Here is a 20,714-nt window from a genome sequence, read left to right as displayed (position 1 = left end):
AGCCTGCAAATCTCCACGTCAGCAGTAGCTGCGGAGGCAGCCGTCTACACTCAGGAAAGCAGGAGTAGCGGAGGGCGGAGACCTGGGAGCAAGGGAGGTGTGGAAGCCGGAGGGAGGGGCAGCCCAGAGGGCGCCGGCCAATCGGAGCGCGCTGCGCCAGCGGCCAATCACGGGCCGCGTAGCTTGGCAAATCTGCCCGGCAGTGCGGGCGGGGCTGCCGGGAGTCGGGGTGCCGCCGGTTACTCTTGTGAGTGCCTTTCAGGAAGCCACAGGGCGGGCGGCGTCCGCGCTGAGGACCCGGGAGCGAGTAGCAGGCAGGCCCCGTTTATGCACAGCCCAGTGACATACACAGAAGCATAAATCCGGCTAGAGATGGAGCGCCCGGGGGCTCACATGTGTGCAGACCCCTAGGCATGTCAGCATGCCGTGTGGGCACCTGTCGTGTGAGTAGCTCCGGGCGTGGCTGCTCCTGGGACCTTCCTTTTCTAGAAGATTTATTTCTAGGGGCCTACCGCCCCTCTCTCCAGAGGGGAACGTTAAGAAGTTTAACGGAGCTGGGACTGAGAAGATTAAAGGAGTGGAACAGAAAAGGGGCCGAAAGGGTGGGGACTGTGGGCGCTGGGGGTAAAGAACCGGTTCTTTGACCCCTCTCCCAGCCAGAAAGGCATTTTGGAAAGACTGGCGTGACAAAAGTGGCCCTGAAATGTCTAGAGAGCTGGAACAGTGAGTAAGTGTCACTGGGCTGAACCTGGCCAATTTGTGATCCAAAGGGATGCTAGCAGTTAGAAAGGCAAGGAGGAAACTCAGGATGGGGACCATCTGTTCCCCCAACCCCAGCGGGACAAAGACCGCTTCAGACGTCTGCAATGCCGACTGGATGGCCTCGCTCCCCCCTCACCTCCACAACGTCCCCCTTTCCAATCTGGCAATCCCAGGTATTCTTCTATTCCTACTTGTTCACACTGTGTTGAATTCTGCCATTTTAGTGTTAATGGGTTGGGTTGCTTTTCCATTGTGCTGAGAAAATAATTGTCAGTGACCCCTTTTATTCCAAACCCAAAACTTAACACTGAAGCAGCTGCTGTAAAGAGATTTAAGAACACTGCATCATTGGCAAAGAGGACTCATGAGAAAGGAGGCACTGTTGTTTTTGTTGGTTTTGTTTGTTGGTTTTGTTTTTGATAGCCTCATTCTATGAATATTAACCTTAATGTTGGGGCCAGGGGATGTGTGGGGTGCACTTACTTGAATCACTAAAAGAAAAAAGGAGAAATCAAGGGTAACGATTAAAAAGTCATCAACAATTTTAGATCTGGATCAAAATTAAAACTGAAAAATATTTCCTTTCTCATATTAGAGAAGCAAATAACAACTACAATAACAACAACAACAACAAAAAAAAAACCAGATAAACATTACAGAATAGGTTTAGAATCAGGGCTGAGTATAAAGACACATATTTGTGTTCTTGTTGTTTTTGGAAAGGCCAGAAATAGGGACTGCAAGCTATCATCACAGGCAGTCATTAGGTGTGATGAGGTGGTGGTGTTTGAAGCTTTGTCTATATATACACAGGTGTCTGCCTGACTGATCAAGAACTGCAGTATTGAAAAGCACTTCTGCTCCAGCCACTGTGTCTCTGCTGGGGGTTTTATACCTTGACATCAGTCTCATTAGACTTGTTAAATGTGTTCTTTTCCTTCCACTGAAGAGGATATTAAACATGGTTTCTAGGGACAGATTTTTAGACCACAGTGAACTTGGCCTAGTGTGCTGAGCAAAGTCCAACAGTGCTGATAACTTAGAAAACATTCAAGGAGCAAAGGATGTACTACTGCCATTTTTTTCTCCCACTTGGAGTCATAACAATTAAAGTTCACCTCTAGACTACCGGGCAGACTATCAAGCATTCTCTGGAGCAGTCTGCCTTTTTGGTGGCTGAAAACATGACCTCATGCAACCCCAATTTGTGCTTTCTATGCATGAGGAAGAACAGTGCTAACTTCACATCCAGGCTCTTTGCACCTCGTTTTCTGGAGGTCTTCCAGATTCCATATCTTCATGGGTCCTTCCTGCTTTTGAGCAAGGAGAGGGCTGCTATCTTTCTTTATACTTAGGATCACTTCTGATTTACTAACATTTGACTACATACAGCTCGTTAGAAAATGTCAGACGGTCATGCCTCAGAACACGTCTTTTCCATGTTTAATTGACGCCTGTGGAGTCATCACTGAAATGATGCATGGGCCACTTTTAACATTAGTCATTTGCCTTCAGGCTTTCCAGTGCAATTATTTTGTCGAATGATATGGAGGGTAGTGTGTGTTTGCAAGCAGAATGGCATCTAAGGCAGGTCATAAATGGCCCTGTCGTTCCAGGCATGTCCGGGTTAGGTAGAAGCTTCCTCCTTTCTTGTTGTACTTTGGATAGCTCAAACTGTAGCAGCAGCCCTGCTAGTGGATTATCTGTGAATTCTGACTCCAGAACTCCAGAAAGGAGTTGGGCGTCTTTTTTCTGTGATCTATAGGATATCTTGCAGTTACTGGAATTGCTGGGGAAGCAAACAGCTGGGGTCTGTTGTGATACCTGGAAATTCTATGATGAGCTGCTCTGTGGGGCTCAAGAATTTTTTCACCCTATTTTGTGAAGTCCAGTCCTGCTAAGCAAAAAACAAAAGGGGATGGGCAGGAGGATCTGTTTTTGAAAAACATGCTGAATCTACTACTGTGAAATATCTTTTTCACCCAAGAATGGATGGAACATAAGTGTATGTATATGTAAGCTCAGATAGATGGTGGCACTCAAGTTCTGCCAAGCCTTGCTGAGAAATTCTGAAATATGGAAGACTTTCGGAAAGTGGGGTCATCATCTTTCTTCTTCCTCTCTTGCTCTTCCCCCTGTTGTCACCTTCTTCACAATAACTATTCCTTACTGAACTCTGCTATGCAGCAACTTTAGGGAGACTTAACCTAAATTCCTTATACCTCCATGAAGTAGGTATTAACATCATCAGTTTGGAAATGATTGCCCAGAAATTTTAAGTAATTTTCTCAAGATCACACAACTGCTAAGTGGCAGAGCTAGTATTTAAGCCTGTATGTAGCTGCAAAACCAATACACTGTCCCTTTGCCCTAGAGGGGGCTTCAGGAAGTGCAGAGTAATGTAGCTAGTCTCTAACTGAAAACCAGTGTTCACAGACCACACTCTGCAGGGAGTAAAAGACTTTTTAAAACCAGGTGGTCTTTATCTGAGTGATTATGCATCATTGTGAAGATTAGGCAGATCGGTAGAGCTAACTAGATAGATGTATTCATTTTATATATCTGATGAAAGATAGATAGATAGATCTTTATTTAGAACTGGAGCCCAGGTCAATTTCAAATTCAGATTTAGTGCTTTGACTTTTTTTTTTTTTTTTTTTTTTGTGTGTGTGTGTGTGTGTGTGCATGTGCTCCAGGGCATCTGTAAGACTGGGTCAGCTCTGTCAGGAGAGGGAGAGGGTAGCAGTGACATAGAAAAGGTCAGGGATAAGGCAGGGGTTCTGGCAATAATAGCAGAACTGGAATGGAGTGAACTGTGTCAGATCTGAGTGCACCTGCTGTGTTTTCCTAAGTCATGACGGGAGAGAACATGTGTGAATGTGCGTGCACCTCTCAACTGAGCCTCATGTACTATTTTACTTCTGCAACTGTTAAGAACACCTGTTAATCACCAGTGCCACTCAAACATATTGAAATATCTTAGAGAAGAACCTCAGAAGACTTCTTATTGCCAAATTCATAGAACCATTTGATGTCCAAATGGTTGAAGGATCTGGAAATTGCAAAAGTTGGGTTTTAAAATTAAAACTCTAAACTCTACAAGTGTATTCATAATGTATTTATTGATATTATTGAAAACATGATATTTTCTGTGGATAGGTAGACTGAGAGGGAAAATATTTTTCTATAATGTGTACTGCCTTTCAGTGAATTATTTTCTTTGTATGTTTTAGTGCTATTTATTTTTCTTTTCCTTTTAAGCGTGCTCTTTCTCTGTTATTAAAAGTAAACTATTTTATCTGTTGGGAAATCTTGTTGATCCTGGTTGTGTGATATTGAAGAAGTATCTGAATTTCTCAGGACTTAGTTTCTTCATTCATAGTTAAGATATGGTATCAAATGAAAGACAGAGTCCTTTCCAGATTAAAAATCACTTGATTAATTTGAGGTTTTGTTTTGTTACCTATTTCTTGTCCAAATTTAGAAAGAGATGGAAAGAATGGTTTGGTCTTTTTTAGGTCTGAAGGCCATTTCTTTAAACAAAAACAAAAAACAAGGATTCACAACTTCCCAAAATGAAGCAGGATCCAGTCCATTCAGCATCCTAAAAGGGGATGTGTAGGTTCATTGACTGAAATGAACTTCCATCTGAGTATATTTTATGAAACTTCTATGCTCAGGCCTGTGGGAGATCAAAAGATGAACCAAACCATATAGTCAAAAAAAACCTTACAATGTAATGAAATCAGTAAATCTATCTATCCATCCATCTATCCATCCCCCCCCACCACCAAACATAGTTTTAAAGAAAGAAACAAATTGGGGTAAATGTCAGAACAGATATAAATACTGTGTTACATAAGAACACACAAGAGAAAGATTAATTACAGCTTTTAAGATGACAAACTACTTTGTTGAGAAAATGGCATTTGACCCAGATTTGAAGAATGTCCAGGATTTCAAAAGATGTGGGTTGGAGGGTGTTCAGGGTTAGGAGGAGGACTTTCCAAGTAAAATAAAGTAATTAGTTAAATATTGAGGATCAATCAGGAACTGGCTGGAAGACCCCTCTCCTGCCCCTCCATATCCCTTGCTGGTACCTTTATCATAACACTTCCTGACACAGTGTTATTTTTAGGTGTCTGTCTTTTCCATGGTCTGTGAACAACTTGCAGATAAAGAATATGGCTTACTTCTGTTTTTAACCCTAAATTCTTGTAGAAGGCAGCAGCTCAGTTACTGGTGACTGTTATGCAAATAATTCAATGCATAGACCTGCTGAGTAAATAAGGCTGCAGAAGTGTCTTGTAGCCAACCTCATTTTCCACTGGGATCGGACCTAATTGGGCAGATTAGTTAGGCTCACCTTTCATAAATAGCCACCTGAAGCCACAGGAAGATTTTTCCAATCCGTTCCTTGCTGTGTCTCATTCTAAAGCCCTACTATAGAAGGCCCCCTTTAAAAACCAAAAGAATTGAGACAGAAAATATGGCCAGAAGAGTCAGAGGCAGAACTTGGTGTAACTTCTGTTCTAGAAACAATTCTTTCACCTAGCATGCTTTCTGCCTTCTTTCTTTCCTTACAGCGTCTCATTTTCCTGCCTGGCTGCTGCCTCTCCCTGCTCCTATTTCTTCTTCCCGGCTTCACCTTCCCTTTCCATACCTGCCCTTCCTCAGGTACTCCTCATGTTCTCCAGTTCCCAGATGGCTCTGTCTTCTCGAGTTGCTGGTGTTCACCCCCTTCTCTTCTTTCCTACTTTTCTGGAATCCTACCTTTCTGGGTTGCAGTTGTGCTGAAGACCACTTGGTAATTTCTATTGTTCTTCTCCCTGTGGGCTCCTGTTCTCTTCCCACATGTGTAACTTGGAGACACCATAGCTAAGGGGGCAAGGATGATGGAGCCATAACTCAAGTCCCACTTCGAGAAGTCAGACCAGGTCTATTTTAGCTAAAAGAGAGTTGGGAACTATCCTCAAAGACTGCAGAATAGCTTGTCTAACAAAAAGATTTGGTTGGCTCTACTTGAAGGATAGCATAAGCTGTGATTTTGGCCTAGAACAAATCCATTCTTTAACAGGATGTGAGACTGAAAAACCAAGGACCAAGCTGAAGCTACCATTTCTGACTCAGTCAAGGAAAAAAAAAAATTAGTTGAGTCCAAAATGGTTTCTTAAATGGAAATAGTGTTTTGTTTCTCATTTTTCCTTTGGGTGGTCATTGTAAAAAATAAAAAGAGGTTATAACTTTGGTGTTCCCATTAGTAGGTTCTTCTTCTGAGACAGTTCATCACTCCCCTAGTACCTTCCCTGCAAATCACACAAAAGCCACCAAGAATTCAGAAATCACACATATCTATAAGAAGTAAGATCGTGGATTGGTTAATAGTATGAATGCTAGAGCCAGACTGGTTGGATTTTCCCGCCCTCAAGTTGTGTGATCTTAAGCAGATTACCTAATCTCTCTGTACCTTAGTGTCCTTCTCTTTGAAACAGATGATCATGGTACCACCTCATTTGCCTGAGTGTAAGAATTTAATTCAGACAGTGTGCTTTCTTGATACAAAATAAATGTCATATAATAATAATTACTGTTGTTATAACATCATAATATTCATTTATTAAAAGCATGTGCCTAGACTAGATAACAAAGTTATCTATAGATGCAGTCCATACCCTCAGGTAATTCACAATCTCATTAAGGAGGTGACTATCCAATTAAGCCATGGCACTCTATTTGATCAGATTAGGGCAACTTGACAGGCCACCCCTCCAGGGGGCTTTAGAGTTAAGGGAAGAATACTCAGAGGGCTACCCAAGGAGTCTTAAATGCAGTGTGAGGGTGACTGATGAAGAAAGCCAAAAAATGTCAGACTTTGTCATCTACGCACATGGGAAGCCTTTGGGAAAAATTCAGTTCTCTGTGACGTGACGGGACCATATTTTTCATTCTGCTTCTATTCCCATCTCCTCATCATTTACCTTGAGTCCTAGCCCAGTCCTGTGCCTCCAGTTCTAGAGTGAGAGTACTGCAGAATGCTTTCCTATAAATGAACCTGTGTACATGTTCTATCATTGATCTCCCAGCAAAAGCGTCATCCCCATAGGATCACGCGAGCGTCCTCCTTCATCTTCACACATATGCATACCCATACACGTACTTGGCTGTGAGCTTGATTTTGCCCTCAGAGGCCTGGGTTTTTATGCCTGTTATTTTCACCCTTAATAAATGCCCTGGACCACGCTTGCTGTCATTTCATATGGTGAAAGCCTGCTGCTTGGTCCCTAATATGTGATCTGACTTGACCTCCCCTAGATGTGACAGGTGGCAACATCTGGCATATCTCTCTAGGGATAGCAGGAGCTTATGGGTACAGCACATTCAAAGTAATGTCAGCAAATGTTTCAGCATCCTGTAACTGCCTTTGGGAAAATTGCAAACCGTTTTGCAAATGCTGACTAACCCCAATTAGAGTTTTGAACCAGGCCTGCCTGCGGAGGAAGGATTACGTATAGATATTGTAATAGGTGGTTGTGTTTGTGTGTGTGAAAAGACTTTGAGCACACATCAAGAAACAAATCTAGGTGGGGAAAACCTGTGATCAAATTTCTGTACTAAATGTGTTTGGTTAAGTAGGAATCTTGCTACTTTCCCACTTGTTTAGTTAAATATTGGAAGAGCTTTGGATTGTATTGCCAGACCATTAGAATCAAACATTATACAGGAGGATGGCATTTCCAAGAGAAAGTGGGTTGGGCTGTGGAGCCCTGTGTTGCTGTTAAGGGGGATATCTAGGCTGTGTTTTCTGGGAGATACAGGTAGTCTTTTCCTGAATTCATTGTCTACTAGGCAGACTAAGAGAATAACAGGTTTTTTGTTTTGTTTTGTTTTGTTTTTCAGTTACTCTATAACTGTCGGCTATAAAATATCCTTTCTTCTTAAAGGATATTTTATCAGTATTTTTTTTTTCTGTACCGTCTAACAATATCAAAATAAAGGAGAAAATAGGAGTCATTTGTGTCCAGTAATTGAAATGTTTTGGAATGAAGCAATAGTCTGCAGTAATGATAGAACTGAAAAATTCCTAGACTCTGTCAGACTGGGATGAATATTTTATGAACATGTATGATTTGAAGGCTATGTACTGAAAGCAGTATTCTTAAAGTGCAATTTAAACTAGATTAAAAAAAAAGCCAAATAGCAAAAGGTGAAAACAGGGTTTGTACACATCCTCCCTAGGCTTGAGTTCAGATCCTGGCAGGAAGTGCCCATATGGATCCTCATGAAAATTTTGTGAGCATGTTGTATTAATTTGACTTAAAAAAATTAGTGCCTGTGTACTCCTTTTGCTTTTTCCAGGTTCCATTACCCATGTAGAAGACTGCATTTGTTTAAAAGAAAATTAAGTCACAAAATATTTATTGAGTATCCTTTTGTGCCAGGATTTGTGTTAGATAAAACGATTACAGAGATGAATAAGACTCTCCTTTCTGATTTTCATGAGATTATGATCTTAGAAGAAAGCTAAAATTCAAACATGAAAGAAAAGAGTGCATAGTATAACACTCAGGAAACCAGTGCCCAATTTTATTACTAGTAGTAAGAGAAAAGCTTGATAAACTGGGCTTCAAAGAACAGATGACCTTTGCATTGAGCTTGGAAAAGTGACAGGAACTAGATCTTAATGTACCTCGTATGCCATGCTAAGATTGAACATTATCCTGGAAGCAAAAAGCAGCCACTGAAAAACTTGGTCAGGTGGAAGCCAATAAGAAACTGTATAAAAGTGAAATGAAATATAATGACCCATCAGTGATTAGACAGAGTGAGGGTTAAGGTGAGAAAATCATTGTTTCTTTCACTCTATACAACATGAGTGTGTTAATTTCCTTCCATAAGCCAGGCTGTCTACCAAGTACTGGTAATTCAATGATGAATGATACATAGTCATTACCTTCAAAGAGCTTACGGTCTAGTTGGAGAAATGGATATTCCATCAATTAGTTATAACGTGCCATGTAGGAGAACTTCGGGAGTATAGGTTACAGCTAGAAGAAGATATGGACACCTTAATAAGTCTTTAGAGGCCTCCTGGAGGATGTCATGAGAAGCCAAACTTTGGAGGATTCACAGGAACTAGCCCTCCAGATAACAGTATTCTGGGTTGGGCAGCAGAGTACAATATAGGTGATGACCTTCAAGAGAGACAGTGGCCATTAATGAACCAAAATAACTTATCATAGTTGTGCCAAAGTTTATAAGGAAGAGAGTGGCTGGAAATAAAGGTACTTAGAGGTCCAATAAAACCTGTTAAAGAGATTTAGTTTTATCTTAACAGGAGTGTGAGGAGATTTAAGCAGGTGAATAACAAGGTCAACTTTGTGTTTTAGAAAGATCTCTCTGGCTGCAGCACAGAATGTGTGGAACCAGGAAGAACTGTGACCAAGGGGACGAATTGGGCTGCTGATGAGGTCATTCAAGTGGGAAGTGACCTGAAAAAGAGAGTAAAACTATAGGCTAAGAAAAGGGACAGACTCTGGAGACAGGCCATGGTGATTAATTGGAGGGTTAACACTTGGATAAGTGGTAAGTGGGAGGAAGTGGCGTTCCCAAGGACACTGGCACAGGAGAAGCAGCAGGTTTGGGGTGGTGGAAGGAACAGATACACTTAGTCTGGGCCATGCTGAGTTTGAGGTACCTGTGGGACATTTCAGAATTGAGAGGACACAGGTAGAGCCGGGGCGGGGGGTGATTCAGGACTGAATCTTATATTTCACAATTTGTATGTTCCCTGCCCTCACCTATTGCTACTGTTACATCTAAGATCAGATGGGTTGAGTTTAAAGCTTGTACCCTTATTTATTTTATTTTAGATTTCAACTAAAATTTTACTTCTCTCAGAAAATCTATCCTAAATTTCAAGTCCCAGAGAGGAGAATTTCCAGTCTGTCTTTTCTGCATGAGTTCTATTATTTCTTGTTTATTTCTCCAGTCATATTGGAAGCTTGGAGGAGAGCATGGGAGTTAGCTATGTGTGCCAGTCAGTTCTGAAATGGGAACCTTTTCTTACTTTTACCTCATTCATCAATACTGTTGATTTCACACATTGATGTACAGAATTGTACCAAAAGACTCAATAAAAGCAAGAGAATTTTGTAGTAGAACATTTAATTTAATTTTTTCTCCCACCCTAAATCTCAGCATCATTCTTATAGGTTAAACAATGAAATGTGGTTAAATAGATATTGTCATCTAGAACTGAGACATTTCCTCAGGAAATGCCCAAGTGTCCCTCCTGAGGGGCTACTTGACAAAAGATGATGCCATCTGTTTTGGAGATGGCAGAATGAACATTAGCAGAATAGAGGAAGAATTTCTTATTAATGAATCCTCTCCACAATATCTTTTGGGGTATGGGGTTTGGGGTCTATAGAACACTTGAGGAAGAAGTGAATCTTTTGAAAAGAGAATAGAGACCACCCAGGTGTGGAGGGATTTCAAGTACCTCCCATTACTGGCATTGAAAACCCTTTGACTTGAATGAATCATAGACTGTGGGGTTTGATTTGGGGGCTGTCTATGGTGACTGAATAATTCTTGTGCCCTTCAGAATCCTGGAGAGGTTTGCTGCCCTCTTGGTATCTCCCAGGACACCTCAGGGCAGGAGTGAGGGCTTTGGAGAGAGGCCTTTAACCAGAGAAGCTCTGCTTGCATTTGTTTCATGCATAAATATTTCATTTGAAAATATCATCAGTCTGGAAAGTACCCTGGAAACTTCCCATGTACTCCACTTAACCTGTCCAGCCAGGTGGGGGTAAAAGTAGGACCCAAGACTGATATCTATCCTCAGGCAGTGGATTGCTCACTAGCTTCTCCACACATAAAAATGAACAAGTTGATCAATATCCTCTGCTTCCAGGAGTCCTGCCTTCCACATTGCTTTGTTGTATTGTGGGTAATTACATATTCAATGGGCAACTGATTAAAAATTAAATTGGCCACATGGCTCTCTTAGATTTCGCTGGCAGTTTGGTGGTTATTATTAACACTCTCCCACATGCCTCATGGAAAAGAAGGCTGAGAGGTGAAGTTTGTCCCTGTGGATTGACAAGAAGGTTTAAAGATGTTGTTCTTCGGATGGAAGACTACTAAATGGTCCCTCAGTCTGGTTCTGGGACTCCAGGCTGGCTCATTTTGAATATGCTAAATAGGCCTCAGCCTTTCTGCACTTGTTAATAAGGAGTCAAAACCCCTACAAATGCTGCGTTTTTTTCCAAGGACCTAATTCAAATGTGTGAGATGAGAGGTCCCAAGGAGAGGTTATTAGAAAATAAATTACGCAGATATAAATTTCAGGGAATCTACTCTCTGGGATTTTTTAAATTGTTCAGTGCAATATTTTATTATAGCCCTCTTTTTAGTCATCCCTTCTGATTTATTTTTGTACTCTGTGTTTTCTGACACTTTTCCTCTTCATTGACCCAGATAACTCAAGCTAGAAGGACAAATGGAGATAAATGGATCTAGGGGTAAGCAGGTGCTGGGAGTGAAAGGGTAGGGAGAGTGAACTCTACCTGTGTAAAGGAGATGAATGGAACAGAGAAGTTTGGAAAAGGATCAGGACATCTATACTTACCAGCTTTAGGCAGTCCCCTGTGTGTCTGTTCATTCAGATATTCATGACTTTATTTATTCGATATTTATGTATTAAATACCTTCTATATCCCAGAAACTTACCAAACCTGGAGATATGGGCATGAATTAGACATTATCCTGCCCTTAAAGACTTACAGTCAGGTGGTCCAGAGTTCATCAGGTAGGAACTAAATGCCCTGGAAGCACAAAGCAAAGAGCAGTTAAATTGGCATGATGGAGCCAGGTGACTCAAACTAATGATTGTGAGCTGGTCACATGTAGGTAATTAAAATGTGAAGAAGCCTAGGAACAATAGGATAGTTCCCAAGGATAGTAAGCCCTCTTTGTTTTTTAAACAAATCTGACAAGAAGAACCTAGAGGAGAAAAAGCTTATTTGGTTATCATGGTTTTAGAGGTTTCAGTTCAAATATGACCAACTTCACTGCTCTGGGCCTGAAATGAGGCAGCAAATCATGGTGGAAGGGCTTGGCAGAGGATAACAGGACAGAGCAATCCAGAGGCAGAGAGAGAGCTCTGTTCACTAGAGACAAAGTATATGCCCCAAAGGAAACCCCAGAGACCTAACTCTTCTAGTGACACACTACCTGTCTACAGTTCTCACCCAGTTAACCACTCTAGTGGATTAAGGCACTGAGGGAATACCTTATATTGAAACCATAACAGCCTCCATAGCTAACTGTAGAAATGACAGGTGAAAGAAATGGAAAAGATTTGGCAAAACACACCTATACTGGATTGTTTCCAACATTGCACTGAGTACTTGGTCTTTGTTTTGTAACCTCTAGGGAGCCAGAGGCAATGTAGGACCCAAAGAAAACCCCAGAAGGAAATATAATATCCTTTTTATGACTTCAGTCTTTGAACTTCTCTTTTCTCTACCATAATGCCCTCTCTTCTAATACCCACCCCAACTTCACTTGGCCACTTATAATTCATCCTGTAAGAAACAGCTCAGAATGGACATCTATGCATGTCTCCTTTACAGGTGGGATAGTGTCACCCACCGGGACTGTTCTCTGTCTCTCTGCTAGGCACAGCAGTGTTTTGTCTTCTCTGTACAATTGGTGTCTGGCTCAGAGTGAGTACCTTATGGAAAAAATGGAGGTAGTCTGAGAGGCAAGGAAGAGAGAGACATGGAATCTTGAAATGTCTACAAAGGACTTATGCATAAAGAACAGATATTTTCAGGTAAGTTAAGAAAGCAAGTAATAATGCCTAGGATGAGACACAATCTTGTAACAGCATTGAAAAATCTTAAGATGTCCTAAGGCTTTTAAAATAAGAAAACTACAATAATAGTAATAACAAAAGTAAAACAATAGTCTTCTTATCACACTTGTATAGGTGTCCAATATTGCTTTACTTGATGTATGTAAACCCTGTTAATCCTATAATAACCCAGTGATGTAGGTATTCTTGTTAACCCCATTTTACAGATGAAGAAATTGAGGCACAGAGAAGTTAAACAGATTGAAAAAGTCCTGATAATAATGCTAGAATTGCGAAGATTAGCCTTACCAAATTTATTTAATTGAATTAAGTAAAGGACATTTTTTGAGTTGGAAATTGACCTAGTATTCAGCTATAACTTCAGCACTTTTAGTTGGTTGTAATAAAAGGCAGTATTCTTTTCATCTGAGGGCTTTGTTTCCATGCCAGGGCTCTTCTGCTGGAGCACCCATGAGGATGGTTATGTTTGAAGGACTTCCTGCTGACCTGGTCTGGCTGAACAAGTGCCCTCTTTTTTTTTTTTTTTTTTTTTAAGACCAGACATCTAGGAGGCTTTTTATTGACTTGCAACAAAAGCAGCCTACTGGTTTAAGTGGTCTGTGTAGTAATCACCCAGCAAGGCTCTAGCAGAGGAAAAATCTTTTGCCTCTGTACAAAAAAAATCAGCATGAGGCATTAGCAGGTGGGCAAGCTCCTCAGAACACTGGTCTTTGAGAGTGGGTGTGTTTCTACTCACTGTTCCTGCTGAGTATAATGTACAAATTTCCTTTAAACCTATCATTCCATGTAATTTAGACTGTGACTTATTGTATTTCCCCTCCTCCCTTTTCCCTTTCCTCTGTCAGAGCACTGGGCTTAGCCGTTCATTTATAGGAAGGAAGAAAGACCCTTCTTGTCCTTGAGGGGATCTGCTGAAAAGCATCTTTCTGTCTTGGTTATTCTTCAGTTTGTCAAATGAATCCTAAAATAACCCTGCACTGTGAAATATTTCATCCAATCTTCATGATAACAAAGATGAATTATCTTCTCAAAGCCCGCATGATAAATCTTATTAAAAATGCCCACAAAGTATTGAGCCCCAGCCTTTAGAGTAAAGGAAATCATGACATGGAAACTATACAAGCAACGAGCTTCCAGCCAATGCATTTGGTCAATGTAGGGCAGATCTAGCGTCAGTGGACAGGAAAATGTCACTGTGAATCTGGAGGAGAGGAAAGAATTTTTCCAGCAATTTGATGAAATTCTGGATATCAAAAAAGAAATAACAACCTGTTTTGGAAATGATTTGAGGGTTTTTTTGTTTTGTTTTGTATATACGATGAGTTAAATCTAAAGCACATTTTCAGTTTAAGTGTGGTAAATATGAAAGAAACATTTCTTTGCAGTTGTTAATAGTCCTTGTTAAATAGGGTCATAAATCCCTTTAATGAGTAGTTAATAAACTGGAAGCATCCAATTCAGGATAGAAGAGACCCTAAGGCTCATTTTATCTACCTTCCTAAGTTTAGAAATGGAGAAACTGATCTCCTAGTATGAATTTGCAAACCCAAGTTTAAATAAGTACTAAAGCAGAACCAGCACTGGGACCAAGGTTCTGAGCAGTGGAATTAAAAGGAAATGTTTACTCAACTGAAAGAAGGTTAGAGTGCCCTCCTGTGTCCCTATATAGAAATTCTTCCAGTCTTTATAAAATTTAAATAGCTTTAGTCAATTTTCTCTGTACTGGGATGAAGGCCAGGCATTTAGCTCTAAAGAAAAACCTTGGGATGTTATCAAAAGTAGATGAGCATGTATTTGACTTACTTAACCAGCAAGGATATAGAAGAAATTATGTCATCCCTAGAGAATCTTTATGTGAATTTGAGTCTGACAGACCCAGGTATCTATCCTAGGTGGCCACTTGGAATCTTTGCAACCCTGAGCTAATCCCAGACTCTGTTTCCTCATCTATAAAATGCAGGCATGTAACCACTGCCTTGCAGGATTGTGGGAGAGATCAGATGAGATGATGTAAATAAAATGCCCAGTCTGGCATGTGTTAAAAACATTCAATAAACTGAAGTCGTTTTAGTTAGTTTCAGACAAGAGCCCCTGCCAGGGGTCACCAGCAAGATAATGTAGAAATCTGGGGTACAAACATTGGGGAGGGAAACTGAGTGTCTTTTAGTTTTTAGGTGGAAAAGCTTCCATGGGCACTGGAGGCAGGGAAAAGAAGAGACCATTTTTGAAGAAATGCATGCTGAATATGTGGTTCCTCCAAAACAATTTATCTTTCAAACACGGAAGTTTCAGTGGTACTTGGCCATATGGTATTTCCACAGATAGAAATTCTGTCAGAGGTAACACCTGATCTCTAGCACAAAAGGTCTAGCAGTTAAAAAAAGAAAAAAACACCGTATATGAAGGAAATTTTTTGAAAACTAGGTCCTATTTATGTCATTGTTCCAGTTCTTTTAGGAATCTTAATTTATTGTGAAGCAAACCCTATTATAATCGATAAAAATAGAGGTACAAAACAATAGCTGGATGGATTCATCCTTTAATTTTCTTCAACTCTTTATGACATAAGCTATCACAGGTAAAGCATTTGGCAAAATTGCAGTAAATCAAATCTTTTTAGCCCAGTGAACTTTGAAAGGTTTCCCCACCACCACCACCACCCCCGCCCCAGTAGCTCTCAGAGCTATCCCTTTTGTACATGTGGGAGGAAAATATCATTATTTATGATACAAGGAGACTTGACCTTTAAATGTCAGTGCAAGTGTAGAGTCTGGCCATTCCATCTGTATCTTCCACCCCCTTATTGGAGAATTGCAGGAAATAGTTCGATGGTGTATAAATGGTAGGGAGGGAGGGGTAAGAGAAACACAACAAGGGGGCCACCATCTTTTTCTTACACAACTGGGAAAAGTAAAGGAAGAAATGGGCTGGCTTCTATTATCCAAATACATGTTCAGGTATAGCAGTCCCAGAGAGGTTTATGTAGATTATTGTCCTTCCAGAGCAGATTTTAAAAGACTGCTCAGAGTTTGCAGGCCTTGCTTCTGAGTCCCAGTAGCTCGCTCTCCCTTTCTGGTAATCTGTTACCTTGAAATAAGGCACAGACAGTACATGAGACGAGGCATGCATTATTTATAAAAAGCTCCTCATCAGAGTCATCTATAGCTGTGGAGTCACAGATCTGGAGCCCCTGGTCTTGGTGGTGCAGACCTGCCTCATTCTAAGCCACCAGAGTGCTCCTCTGGGCAGAGTAAAGCTCCAGCTGGGCTCCTTTTGTGGTCGTGAATGTTAGTCAACTAATGAAAAGACATTCCCTGCCTCATTTTTGAAGATCTCCTATTTGTGCAGATTAACTGAACAATGCATTTTCTGGCCATGGCTGTAGTATTCGTGAAATGCCATTCCTGTTGTTCATCTCATTTTCTACTGTGCTCTTTTGTTCCTTTATTTTGTACATCTGATTTCTCCTTAGAATGCCCCTAACTCTGTACATCTTGCTTACCTGTGTTTATACTTCTGGACCCTGTGAGAGGGTTCTAATACCAGTACACCCAAATAAATAAACAAATAAGAGCTTCCCCTTATACTTTCCTACCTTCTTCTCCAATTTGGGTAGTACAACCCTCTTCCCCAGCTAGATTGGCCTCTGCCTGTGGACTTTTGTCCAGGTACCAGGTGAGACAATGCCAAGAGGGAAGATCTGAGAAAGCAGAGCTCCTGGTGGGATGGGGCCTCAAAACAGAGCTGGATTGAGACACCTGTGTTCTTCAGACAGCTTAATAACAGGGCTCCTTTTAAATTGTCACTTTAAAAATATTGATTCATCTTTTAGTGAGAAACACAGAAGTGAAATTGCACTGCATCTATGAGAACTCTGCATTCGGTTTGTCTCCTCTTGGGACTCTGCTTCCTTAGTCCTACATCCCCCTATCAGACCCCCCTTTCTTTGCCCCACTTCCAGTCTCAGTTTCCTCAGCCTTTACTCCTAGTGGGTGGGCTTCTCTCCCCTTCCTCCCCAGAGCTGCTTAGGTGTTTCCAAGCTTTTGTCTCCAAACTTGTGTGCACTACCCAGTCATTAATACTGGTTCAAGTGTGTCAAAAGCTCTTAATGCCAGAGATGAATATTTCGCTTGTGCTTAGCAAACAGAAGATACTGCAGTTACCAGGATTCACTCTGCTTAGAGGAGAATGGGGATTAGAAATGGCTTGTTTTCTCCTATCACATGTTCTTGTTCCAGATAAGGCATTTACTATGCACATTCAAGAGAGCATTTTGGTTTTTTAACATGCCCATTTTGTAAGAAGTCATGGGTAAAAATCTGCATTAACTGGCCCCAGATTTGTGGTTTGTTCCTGCAATTTTTTTTTACATCCCTGCTAGACTGATTCCCTCTGTCCCTGGTCTGCTTGTGTGCCCCTTCACAAGGACATAATTGAAAGCCCCCAGTCCAACAGAGCTGGCCCCTGTCCTGAGTCAGGAAAACACTGGAAGGGAGGGTCTCTACCGGGGTTCAGGGCCTGACCACCAGCAACCTGGAGCCCAGCTGGACCAGTGCTCTCTGAAGGGCCTCAGATGTGGCCCCAAGTAGTTCTTGTCACCACCTAATCTGAGTGCACACTCATGCAGAGAGAGTGAGCTGTGCCCAAATGAGTGAGAAATGCCTGAATTGCACTTCTTCCAGAAACCTTACCTTGCTGACTGACACATATTGAGACATTTGGAGTCATTTGTAAATTTAGTCATTTGTCAACAATGATCTTTCCAAACCTTGGGAAAATTGCCAGATTTTTTAATCAAATGATTTTGAGTGGGAATGTTTGACTGCCTTCATTTTAGTACATTTGATTTTTGTTTTTCAACTTCTAAAAAAATCATAAGTCACTAAAATGAAGCACTTTTAGCGAGATAACGTTGAAGACTAAATCTCATTTTCCAGTCCATTTTCTAAAAAATATTGTTGAGAGATTATTTTAATAGAAAGTCTGTGAAGACAGAATCTTCTGTTCTTTGTGTAAATCAAAGCATAAATTCCTTTTATTCTCTCAGAGAAAAAAAAAACAAACCTTTAAAATTGCTTAATAAGCAATCAGGCCATCATCTCTGAAACTCAAAGTTGGACTGACAGTGTGAGGTAGAGCCATTGTCCTACTGAGCCTCTCAGTTTCTGATTCCAATTCCATTTGGGGTGTGTTCTCCTTTCTTTACCTTCTTAAGAGATAGGAGCAAATTACTCTCTTTCTTGGACTTACACACTTAATGTCTTTTCTATAGCACAGTGTAGCCTTCTCTTCTGCTGTCTGCACTGATCATCTTCCAGGCCACTTGAGCCTTTGCTATTGCCCAGACACCTCCTGGTAGCCAACATCATATAAATGACCTAGCTTTACTAATGTGTGAGCAAGTTTTTGGTCTTTGACCTGTTTTTGTTGTTGTTGTTTTTGCACTGGGCAGGGTCTTTGCAACTAAAATCTTAATTTGCCCACAATATAGAATTTGTACTTACTGTGTGTATTTTACATTAATTTAGAAGAAATAAATTTAACATTCAGTGCAGTTTTGTGCAGCATCAGCTTCAGTGGGTAACTGAAAAATCTACTGTACCAGGTGATTTTTTTTTCCCCCAAACTGCCTGTATTACTCTGGCCTCCTATAACACATATGGTGTAGGCTAACAGCCAGGGGAAGAATATGCAAATTACAAATTAGGAAACCTAAAATTCAGACTGATAAAATAGAGAAACCCTAATGGAACTCTCTATTTCTAATAGAAAATATATGCATGTGAAGTACATGTTTTTAGCCCAAACTTGTAATGGAACATACCATCTTAATTTCTACAAAAATAATATGATTAACTCCTGATAAAAATATGGGGTTTATGTGGTGCTTAGGTGACCCTATCAAAAATGGTCCTAGAATAATATTTGCCTCTAAAATGTCTTTAGAGAAAAATTAATAATATCTATTAGAAGTTCTGTCAAATATTTAAGAGAAATAGATTTGTTCACTTCTCTTAAAGATACTTTTTCAAATAAATAAAAAGTGGTATTTTTCCCTTAAATAATAGGGTTTTTTTGGATTTCATTTCAAATGGACCAGTTTTATACATATACATATAGACATGCACACAAATACTTTAATTGAGAGAACATTAGTTCTAAACAGCTGTATAGATATCCCTCACTATCCAAACTCTACTTATCTATACATTTGCTAGAACACTTATGTTTTACTGGGAATTCACTGTCTGAATTTTTTTTAAAAAATCTCATTGCAGTCGGTTTACATGCATGAGCTAACTAAAACATTTAAGTTGCAGGTGCATCCAGGCCAGAAGGTGGAGAATGCGTTGCATCCTTATTCTGCAGTTTTCCCAGTAGACTGGAGTTCTACATTAGTGCTCTCAACTTATCACATTATTAAGTGAAAATGTCTTCCAAAAAAAGCAAAAAGACCTAGAAACAGACTGGACATCATTTATAAGTTTTGTTTTAGTGCTAATAGAAACTTTAATTGTATAATATTGTGATCTGAAGTTGCTTCCTTTGATATTGATTCTAACCTAAAATAAGTCACTTAAACTTCAGACTTCTTTTTCCCAGCTCTAAATGTTAATTGTTATGACAGTACCTAAATATAAATATTTACTGAAGTTTCAATTATTTATTTCTCTGATAGTATCATCCCAGTAGAAGATGACAAATTCTTTAATAATAGGTTATGTTTGAGCCCATTCTGTTGGCCAGAGAATCTTCCAAGTGCTTTCCTGACTTGATTCATTTAGTCTTCACAATAAACCAATGAAGTTAGTACTGATGTTATCCCCATTTTGCAGATGAGGAAAGAAAACACAGTATTTCAGTTAGGTAGCTAGTCAGTAGGTTAGGAATTCAAGCAGCCTGGTACCAGACCCTATGCTCTTAACCACTATGAGAACTCTCCACTTAGCTTCTTCCAAGCTGAGATAGTTCACTAAATTAGTCTCAGGGCTAATCATTTGTAAATTTCTGCTTCCTAAGCTGATATATATAGACTGCTAGTCTGGGTCCTTTGGGGCTGAGAAATGACTTCTTGGTCCTAGAGATGACAACTGAGAATACCTTAGAGAAGAACTGAAAGGTTCCCAGCCTTCTAGTGTTCTGGGGCAGAAAATGAGAATAGAACTTCTTGGTAATTGGTCACCTATGGGATGGAAGTCAACAATTTCTGGAGGGATTTGAGAAACATGCCAATAAGGACAAAAAGAGGCACAGTCTCAGAGGTGAGGCCAGATAAGCCAGGGGCTCAGTCTAGGGCACTGTTTCTCAGCCTTTTGTTTATTATCACTCTGCTCAGCAGTCTTTTTAAACATCCCTATCCTGATGGCAACCCCCATGTGAAATTTTAATACTGCAGATGTACTATGTATGTATCTATTTATGTACCTTATGCATTTTATCTGCATCAGAGTAAGATTTCCCACCCCCCAAGAACTAATTTTTGTGATGTCAATGCTAATAGGCCAGATACTCTGAATGGTGAGAGGCACCCAGTCAAGGAAGGGGTCAGTGAGCCAGCCTGAAAAGGTGAATGGACTTCAAAGTTGAAGGCTCAGCAAAGCAGAGCAGTACTAGAGGAAGGTGGAGACAGAGAGATTCCTAAACATGTCATGTGATGAGTTTTTTGACATGGGATCACCACCCCCACCTCCCTGTATGCCTCCCAGAGATTTGGTAAAGAAGTTTCCCTGAACTCCCGCCCTAGTCCTCCCTTCATGGCTTTGAGTATGATTACCACATGTTCTGATGTGCCACTGTGTTGTAATGCAGTGGATCATTTTAGGTACAGAGTGTGTGATTTGAATTCTTTTCATTTTATTTAGAAATCAGGTTCCCAAGAAGCGCACCTTAAGTTCTTTCTAATTGCGTTCAGAAAATGGCTACTATTCCAATTTGCAAGAAATGGGTAATGAAAGTGTTTTAACTAAAAACTGCCATATGCTCACTTGAGATTTCTAATCCCCAAATAACAAACCTGAGAAAGAATTAAGCAGCAATGTGTGCTCCAGATAAAGAGCAAACTGATTGT

The 20,714-nt window shown here is 40.4% G+C and overlaps 1 protein-coding gene across 2 annotated transcripts in view; it reads left to right on the top strand.

Moving 5' to 3' along the window:
- Window positions 1–249: 249 nt before the first annotated feature.
- Plcxd2 (phosphatidylinositol specific phospholipase C X domain containing 2) overlaps window positions 250–20,714 on the top strand; it is a 45,278-nt gene continuing 24,813 nt past the window's right edge. For both annotated transcript variants that reach the window (XM_076868462.2, XM_076868461.2), the window contains exon 1: window positions 250–935. In XM_076868462.2, coding sequence (XP_076724577.1) covers window positions 773–935 — 163 coding nt within the window. In that variant the 5' untranslated portion in view covers window positions 250–772. The remainder of the gene's footprint in view (window positions 936–20,714) is intronic.

This window comes from Callospermophilus lateralis, chromosome 10 (assembly GCF_048772815.1).
Source record: "Callospermophilus lateralis isolate mCalLat2 chromosome 10, mCalLat2.hap1, whole genome shotgun sequence".
NCBI lineage: Eukaryota > Metazoa > Chordata > Mammalia > Rodentia > Sciuridae > Callospermophilus > Callospermophilus lateralis.
This window is presented reverse-complemented; position numbering and strand designations above follow the sequence as displayed.